The sequence below is a fragment of the Styela clava genome, chromosome 6, assembly GCF_964204865.1.
Source record: "Styela clava chromosome 6, kaStyClav1.hap1.2, whole genome shotgun sequence".
In the NCBI taxonomy this organism is placed as follows: domain Eukaryota; kingdom Metazoa; phylum Chordata; class Ascidiacea; order Stolidobranchia; family Styelidae; genus Styela; species Styela clava.
The window spans coordinates 9,465,274-9,474,235 of record NC_135255.1 but is presented as its reverse complement, the minus strand read 5'-3'; the positions used below and the strand labels follow the sequence as shown (position 1 = coordinate 9,474,235).

Sequence of the window (8,962 nt, the reverse complement as noted above, 5' to 3'; positions counted from 1 at the left end):
AGATGAGTTCCACATTTGAATACTTCCCACTGTCAAATTATTCCATTGAATTCACAATTCAGTGTTGCGGACAATTTCATTGTTTAGTATTAAATATCTGTTAGTAAAACAAATTTCAAAAAATATAAAATTCAAGATTAGCAGTTTGTGAATGATAATATAAGATCAGACAATAGCAGCCTCGTGAGTAGATAATATACAAACGAAATAAAATCAAAAAATATTTCATTACAATAAAAGCATGGATTCCAGTCAGTTGATGATAAGTCCAGTGGTTCCCAAACCGTACGTCACAAAATAATGTTCTATTCAAAAAAAAAATACTCCTCATCCGCCTACGTTCAGAACTTAACTTGAAAATAACAAATCAATTGAAATCAACATTGAAATGGAAGTTTCACAATTGAAATCGAACATTAATAAATTAGGTTAAAATTCGCCAATGTGCACGAGAACGATCATATAGCATAAATGAAATATGTCTATATTATGAAACATTGTCTAATTCATTGTTAACAAAGTCAATTTTATTTTCAATTCATCATGATTATGTATCGCAAAGTGTAAATATATTCGAAAAGTTTGGGAACCTCTGCCATGGTCAAATAAGATTTTCATGATCATACAACACCTGTAACCAAAACAATAAAAATTGGCAGTATTTTTTAAGGGAGACAGTTTGGAATCATTTAAAAACATTAGAGATAACTTGTACCGAAAATAAACTTCATAAACTAGTAAAAATATGGAGGTGAAACATAGCACAATGCAGATTCAAATAAAATAGCTTAATATAACAAGAGGGGCACATGGAAAATAACCCCATTTAAAGATGTATAGTTCTAACAGGATTGCTACAATATATTATGGCATGGAGTAATCAAATGCATTTTGCCCTGAACAAGGCTCTGCAGAAGCAGCTGCTTTATTTTGGAGGAGACGAATTATTTCCGATTCAGCATCTGCTTACCCAATTTATTGCACCCTGGGTGACATGGGATTTGAACCTGGAATTTTACTCTACCATGTCTTTATAGTTAAGTATAATGCTTTAGCCACTAGGCCACCGCCCTAGTCCTATTCTGTCAAAATCATATAGGGCCTAATAGTAAATTTTTATTTTAAAAAACGAACATTTTAAATTTCCAAAGAATAAAAAATGTTAGGTCAGGGTTAGAGTTGTTTAATATATGAGGAAAATATAAAAAATATGATACAAAATTTATATGAATTTTGATTGATTGGTCACTGATTGGATAGGTCGATTTTTATACAACATAGCATAAATAATACTATAAAAACTCAATAATATCAAAGAAGGTATTGATCTCTATACCATTTGAGCATAAATCTGGAAGCGTAGGCATGAAAATTCTTGTTGTAGGGATAAATTAAAATCCTAATATTTTTCACAAAAACAAAAATTACAGAACATAGTCAGGATACATGAAAATTCTTAATACAAAAAAGCTTCAGTGCAAGAATAAAATTGTAATATTTTTTTTTTACAAAAGTACAGCATTTGCTTGTCAATTATGATAAATTACAAGGCACAATGGGTAGATTCATCACATCACAACTGGAAATTTTCCAATTTAATGGTCAAGATTAACAAAGCATGATCCATTCATAAACTATATTATATTGTTTATTAACGTTTCATGCGTTGTCATTCCAGATCTAAAGAAAAATTTTCGATTGAAAACAGCCATAACACAATATAGAAGCCAGCGTACCAAAACCACAAATAATACACCTTAGTTGAATGAAAGAGACGGAATACTGTGAAATCACAACATAAAAATACAATGCCACATAAGGCCGTAAAAGGATAGTGACAGTAAAGAAGAGCTTGAAATGTAATTGCAAAAAATTTCGATTACCATACATCACAAAGCAAAGTAGTTTACTTTGAAAGAACACAGGCTAATATATATTTATAAAAATGGAAAACTATTTCATAAATAACGGGCTTGTATTGCTCAGTATTAACTAGGGGTTCAATTACATAAATAATAGCCATTGGGAAGTGAAATTATCACACACTTTCAAGAAATTTTATACTTTGTGTATCAAGTTCTTCTCGATTTACTGTACATCCTATAGGACCTTGTCTCAATTACAACAAAAATTGAATTACTATGCACCATTTATACTACTATGGCTGATGAAATTATCTAAAATATCCTTAGTACCGATAGATAATAAGATACACAAAATGAATAAAAACTGATATGGCACGGCACATGATAAAAAATGAAAAAAAAAATGGAGGGAGTGTGTGCGCATATGATAAACAATGATGAAAATAAAATAAGTGAATTTTAGATATACAAAATCAATACAGCATGATTAAATTGTGTAAGTTATATGAAATAAAAAAGAAAAGAATTGCCAAATATTTTGGCCCAATTGCTGTAAAGCTACTGCATAAAACGATAAAAATTGATCAGAGGAGTTTCATGCTTAAATAGATAAAATTACAAGATTATTTGAATTCATGATGTAGTCACAATTTTGGGTGGAAATGAGAATATTCCGCTTTCTAGCAATTTCTGAGCAATGTACTTTATCACATATATGACTGAATATTGACTTTGACTGCCAACACTGTTTCCAAAAAATACAAACATATTTTTGTTATACAAACAAAATAAAGTAGGTGGAACTATAATAAAAACTTCACCACTCAATTACCAAACATGTAAACTGATTTCAAAAAATTATAGGATTTCTAACGACCCACCCAAAAGAAACAAAAATGACTGTCGTAACTCGTAATATATAAACATCACAATGGTAGATTCAAGTAAATCAGCATTCAGACAACTAATGTGCAGCATAATTTTCAAAAGCAGAATTATGATGTAACAATTTACTTTTAGGTTCAAATAGCAGAAATGATATCTAATATTTTCTTTCGGCACTTGCTCGCATTGACATAGTACATTGAGGTAACTGATATATTCGTGTTAATATATGTTTTGGTTGAATATTCACATAAAGGTATTGTTAGTGGCAAGTATTGAAAATAAAAAGCACCGAGATGGGAAATCATTTGAAATTATAAAAACTTGATGTGTTTTAAGATAAAGAATTATATAATTAAAAAAATCCATGCAGTCTAATATATTACCAGTATTTGAGTATAATTTTTTCAATTATCGATGAAGCTAAAAATCCATTCGAATAGTTTTAGAATCTGAGAGCTTCAGCCTAAAAGGGCGAAACCTGAAAAATTATTTTCAACAAAAAGGAAAGGGTACTTTTTTATTCATAATCTCTCGTAAAGTATAATTATTTTCATCTTCTAGAATTTGTTACTCTTTGATGTATACTGCGGTCAAAGGGTGGGTGTCAAATTTTATCCTTTCTGTTTCATGTGGGAGCGCATGTTATCTAAAAATCACTTTTTTTCAATATTATTAGATAAAAAAAAATTCTCCAGTACTCGCCCTTTTGTCTTCAGAATCTCGCATTTTTAACCCAAAATAGTGTAAACAAATTTTAGTAATTTCAAACAATACATGATAAACTATCAGATCGAAGTTAGTAAACTACCTTTTCCATCTGACCCACTTGGCGAATGGCCTATTCCCAGGGCAGCTAGAGTCTGTTGCAACTTATAATTTGCTTCTAATTGTTGCTGTAATTCATGCTCTGTTTCCCGTTTGCTATCTTCTGCTCTTTGTGCCGTCAATTCCGCTTCTTCCACCTGTTTTTCCAGTTCCTCCGTTCGCATGGACAGAATTTCTTTCTCTCTAATGGCTTTGTCTGTTTCATCTTCTGCTTGCTCAAGAACGTCCCGTAATTTCATTTCAGTTTTCAGGTGATGGGAAGTGATATTAGAAAGTTCTTTTGCTTCTTGTTCTAATTTGTCTTCAAGTTCTTCAATTGTTAATTGCAGATGGTCAGTCTCTTCCTTATGTTTTGTTTTGTCTTCCAATAAAATTTGTACTCGACTTTTTTCAATCTCAAGTTCATTTTGAAGGTTGCCAACTTTATCTTGTGCCAGATGATATTTAGAGAGAATATGTTTTTTATCCTCCTCCTCTTCTTGCAATTTTTGACTCAAATTAACAAGAGCTTCCTCTTTCTCCCTATCATCCTCAAGATGGGGATGTTGTTGTTCAAGTTCTTCTAAATCTTCTTCCAGGTCCTTTTTCTCTTTTTCAAGCTTTTTAATTTCGTCGACTTTCTGTTCAAGTTGTTTATTAATGTCTTTAAATTGTTTCTCCGTTTCTGCCATAAATTTTTCCATTTCTGAAAGCGCTGATTTTTCCGCAGATTGCTGAATGGAACTCATCTCTTCAATCACTTCTTTCTGTCTGTAAATCGTTTCTTCTGCGGCAAACACTTGTTGCGTTTTCTCGTCGAGTGCTTCTTGAAGTTTTTGAATTTCTTTTTGAAGTTCATCTATTTTGTCCATATCCCCTTGAGAGAATTTTCTATCAGTAGCCAATCTTTCTTGCAGATCTTTTATTAACTGATTTGCATTGTCTATTTCTTCGCTGTGAGATTCAACTTCACTCTGAAGTCTAACCATTTCTTTCTTGGCTTCGTCTCTATCAGTCTCAATGAGAAGTTTCTCTTTTTGAGTTTTGGATCGAGTCTCTTCATATTCCTTCATTTGAGATTCAATTTTGGCGATAGCTTCTCTAGCATTTTTCAAAGCTTGATCTTTTTGGTCCCTATCAGACTTGACACGATCAAAATCCTCCTTCATATCTTGAGCATCATGATCGATCTCTGATACCTTATAGCGTTCTTTATCTGCATCATCTGTCGCTTGTCGTAAATCTTTTCTGAGATCCTCCAAAGCGTCTTTGCTTGCCATCGATTCAATTTCTGTTCTTTTGAGTCGTTTTTTAAGATCCGCTATATCCTCTCTTAGCTTTTGATTCTCTTTGTTCAAATTGTGAAGGTCTTGACTTAGTTGCGTTCTTGCAAAAGAATTTTCATCTATCTGCTTATTTAGAGATTTATTTTTCTTTTCAGCAGAAGATAGAAGAGCTTCTTTCTCATCGAGACTATTTTGCAAATCATCTATCTTTCGTTCTGCATCTTTTGCCTTCGTTACTGCCTCGTCCAATTCTTTTTTCATCATTTCAATATCACGATTAGAAACTTGCGATTGTGCCATAAGACCACGATATTTTTGCTCGATTTGACGAGCATCTTCCAAAGTTGTCTCTCTTTCTTTCAATTCTTCTTCCATCTCCTGATCCATGCGTCTCAATTCCTCTTGCAGTTTATTGTTTTTGCGATCGGCTTCCCGTAACGCTCTAGCTTTTGCATCTACTTCTGCATGAGCAGCTTCAAGTTCTTGCAATGCTTTTAACTTTGACTCTTCTAACTGCGTCATTGCTTCATTTACATGTTTATCTTCATTCATGCTCGCCATTTTTTCGTGTTTCAAATCGTACAACTGTTTTTCAAGTGATGAGTTTTCGATTTGAAGATCGTGAGACTTCTTTTCAGCTTTTGATAACTGATGTTCCATGTCATGAATTTGGGCATCAGTTTGTCGTTTTGATCTTGCCAGTTCCTTTTTAACACTTTCAACATCTCTTTCATGCTCTCTCATTTTTCCTTTCTCTCTCTCAATTTCTAGTCGTAACGACCTCATTTGCACTTCTCCATCTTCTCTTTCACGCCGAGCATCTTGAAGTTGGGACTTGAGGGTTGTTTTTTGCGATTCCAATAGAGTAATTGTATCTTCCAAGGTAGATTTCTCTCTTCGAGCAGCTTTTAGCATTCGTTCAAGGCTCATGACAGATTGCTTTTCTTCTTCATCAGATGACAATGCTTCTTCTAAATCTTTTTTCAGCAAATTCACTTCTTTTTGTAACAATCCATTTTCAGAGTTTCTGACATCCAGATCCTGTTGAACAACAATAAGCTTATCGCTTAGTTCACGGACTTCTTCTTCTAATTCTCGAATTTGCTTTTTCGACAGTCGAAGTTCATCTTGCAAGTCATGTACTAAGTGACGGTGCTTTTCAAGTTCAGAAGGAGACATCATCTGTTCTTCTTTTTTAGTGACATCTTCACTGATTATTTTTTCAAACCTGATACTAGGGGTTTTTCTATGGCCGAGTTGTTTTATATATTCCTCATCATCTGGCAATTTATTTAAAACAAGTGTTAACTCTGAAACTTCGCTATCAATTTTGTTATCATCTTGATCCTCCTCGTCATCATCATCTTTAAATGCATCTTCTCCAAGTTTGAGTGATTCCGCATCAGAAAATTCAGATTCGCTATACTCACTTTCACTATGAGCAGTTGACAATTTTTTTGCCTTCCTTCTGCGCCTTGTTTTATTGAGTAGCATTTGGCTTGGTCCTACAAATTTAGCTTTACTGACATGAGTTGGAACAATAGGACTTTCTTCAACAACTTCCTTGTCTTCTTGCTGGTTCCTATTTGCTTCATGTTTCGGTGAAATAGGCTTCTTCGGTGTTTGTTGCTTCATTTCCTGGGGTTTGGCAATGACTTTTGCTTCATTAAGGGCTTTGGGTGTTGGTGCTCTCCCATCAGATTTATTTTCAAACACCGCTTTCCGAGCTTGCAGCGTTAAATATTCAGGTTGTTTGGCAGGAGGTCCACTCGTTTTTCGTGGAAGCGTAAATGATGATTTAGGTGTCACAGGACCTGGTGACGTAATAGCAAAATACCTTCCCTCTGGTTTCTTATTACCAACTTTGGTTGGACTATCCACTGTTGTCACTGTCAAATTTGTTTTCTGTGATCTAGCTGAGACATCGACAATAGAACTAATACTCGATGATGCTGTGCTTGTAGGTGAAGTCATTCTTTCTGCATTTACTTTTTTAGCGGCATCTCGAATACGAGAGGACCCAACCAGATTAACTTTGGCTGGCTTAGCCATAGTAGATGGGTCGGGAGTCGGAGATCCAGATTCAAAATATCCAATAAGACTTGTGACAGGTCTTAATCTTTCATTACTAATTGATGTTCGCTCTCTACGAGGTGGTGAAACACTTCTCGTTCTGTTAGCTCTTCGCTCCAGTGCAGCTTTTCCAGGTGAAAGACTCCGTGAACGATTACTTGCACTAGCAGGTATTTTTGATCTGCCAAAATGTCGGCCGGGACCCTTTGAAAAATTTCGTGGTACTGGGGAAGGGGTAGATTCTCGCTTTAAACCGCTTGTAACAGAAGAAGTTGGATAAGAAGATGAACTCAGTAGTGAATCATCATATTCAGCATCTGGTGTGTATCCATTGAGTCTCGCGGGAGACAATAGAGCAGGATTATGAGTTTCCCCATCAGGAGCTTGAACCATGTGTTTTTGTTTATCCTTGTCTTCTAAAACTACAAAAGGATGGCCCTTTATATCCTTAATACTGATCATAACACCGTATTCTGAACCATTTTTACCACCCTTTCTTCCACGAGTTGGAAGAGTAGCAGAACCAAGCGAGTGATAACCACGACCCTGGTTTCTGGGCTTAGCTTTTGCACGAGGGGTGGTACCAGTCGAATTCCATAATTCAGAGCCTGGCGTAGTTACATCATCTCTTCGCTCGAATATCAACTCCGGTGTAAGCTCAATGGTTGCCATCTCTAATTATGTTATTGTGATGCATATGCATTCATGACCATATAATGAACAAACTACTTTGATATAATATCTAGTCTATAAAAAAACAAGTTTGTGACTGCTGCAGTGCTGCATATTATAAAATCAAATGCTAAGTTAGATAACAATGGCACAACAATTCATGACAAAATAATTCAGTAATTGAACGCGGGTCTTACTACTTACTGATTACAGCGCGAAACAGCGCAAAATAGCGCGAAACAGCGCAAAACAGAGGAAAACAGCGCGAAACAGAAGGAAACCAGCGCAAAACAGAGGGAAAAAACGCAAAACGGGAGACGCAGTCATTACCACCTCCTGCCACGAAAGAACCACGGCGCCTCTCGCCATGGTTTTATGGCACTATTCCCGTTATATTTACAAGGTTATGTACCGGATTATAGGTCATCATGCGAAATTTTATCTACCTTTTTGGTGCTCCAGAAGTATGTGCAGCAATATGTCGCACAACCTGAATCTGCTACACACACACACACACATACTATTTTCAGGTTGTGCGCCATCTTGGTGCACATACTTCTGGAGGTCCCTTTTTTACCTAACCCTAACCCTAAAGCCAACCATATCCATATGGAAAATGTTCTAAATTATGGTACCCAAAATGTGTCACCAGCAGGGGCAGACTTGCCATTACAGCATTACTGGCTACATACGTTGGTTTGTGTTTTTAATTTGCTGCCGTGGTACTCCAACTCAAAACAAGGTGCCCCGAACTCATTGCAAAATTTTTTTCTGCTTCACACTGTTTCCGTCTGTTTTGCGATCTTTCGCGCTGTTTCCCCACTGTTTTGCGCTGTTTCCCTCTGTTTTGCGCTCTTTGCCAGTTTGCGGTGTTTCGCGCTGTATTCAGTAAGTAGTACTACCGATTGAATGCTATAGTCTATAAACACTAACTTCGGAGTAAACAATTATAAATACCAGTAGATTTAATATTGGAATGAGTAGCATAGCCCTGTAGCCAGAAGCTCCTAATGCAGTAATGCAGTACCGGTACAGTCTAGCTGGCCTATGTCTGTATATACAGATATATGTATGTAGGCTATGTATGTTTATTCGTCTCGTAGAATCAATATAAAAGAATTCAGGGAATTAGTAATTATCAATACTGAAGATCGCACAATACCATCCTGACCTAAAACACACGAATGTGCGGCATACACCCCTTACTGCCTTATGATAAGCATAAAATACAATATGTCAAATACATATAACAGTATAATATAATATGGTCTGGTACTTTATACAGCAGTACAGAGAGTTGTGCAAAGACAGTGGGTGGGTGTGGTAACACTGTAACAGGGGTAAGGATGAAGTATACCATACAAAACTGTTTGT

General features: G+C 35.5%; 1 protein-coding gene across 1 annotated transcript; it reads right to left on the bottom strand.

Moving 5' to 3' along the window:
- Window positions 1-96: 96 nt before the first annotated feature.
- LOC120331690 (uncharacterized) lies at window positions 97-7,708 on the bottom strand. Its single transcript, XM_039398815.2, has one exon. The coding sequence runs from the start codon at window positions 7,586-7,588 to the stop codon at window positions 3,539-3,541; it is 4,050 nt and encodes a 1,349-aa protein (XP_039254749.2). The 5' UTR covers window positions 7,589-7,708; the 3' UTR covers window positions 97-3,538.
- Between the last annotated feature and the right edge of the window lie 1,254 nt (window positions 7,709-8,962).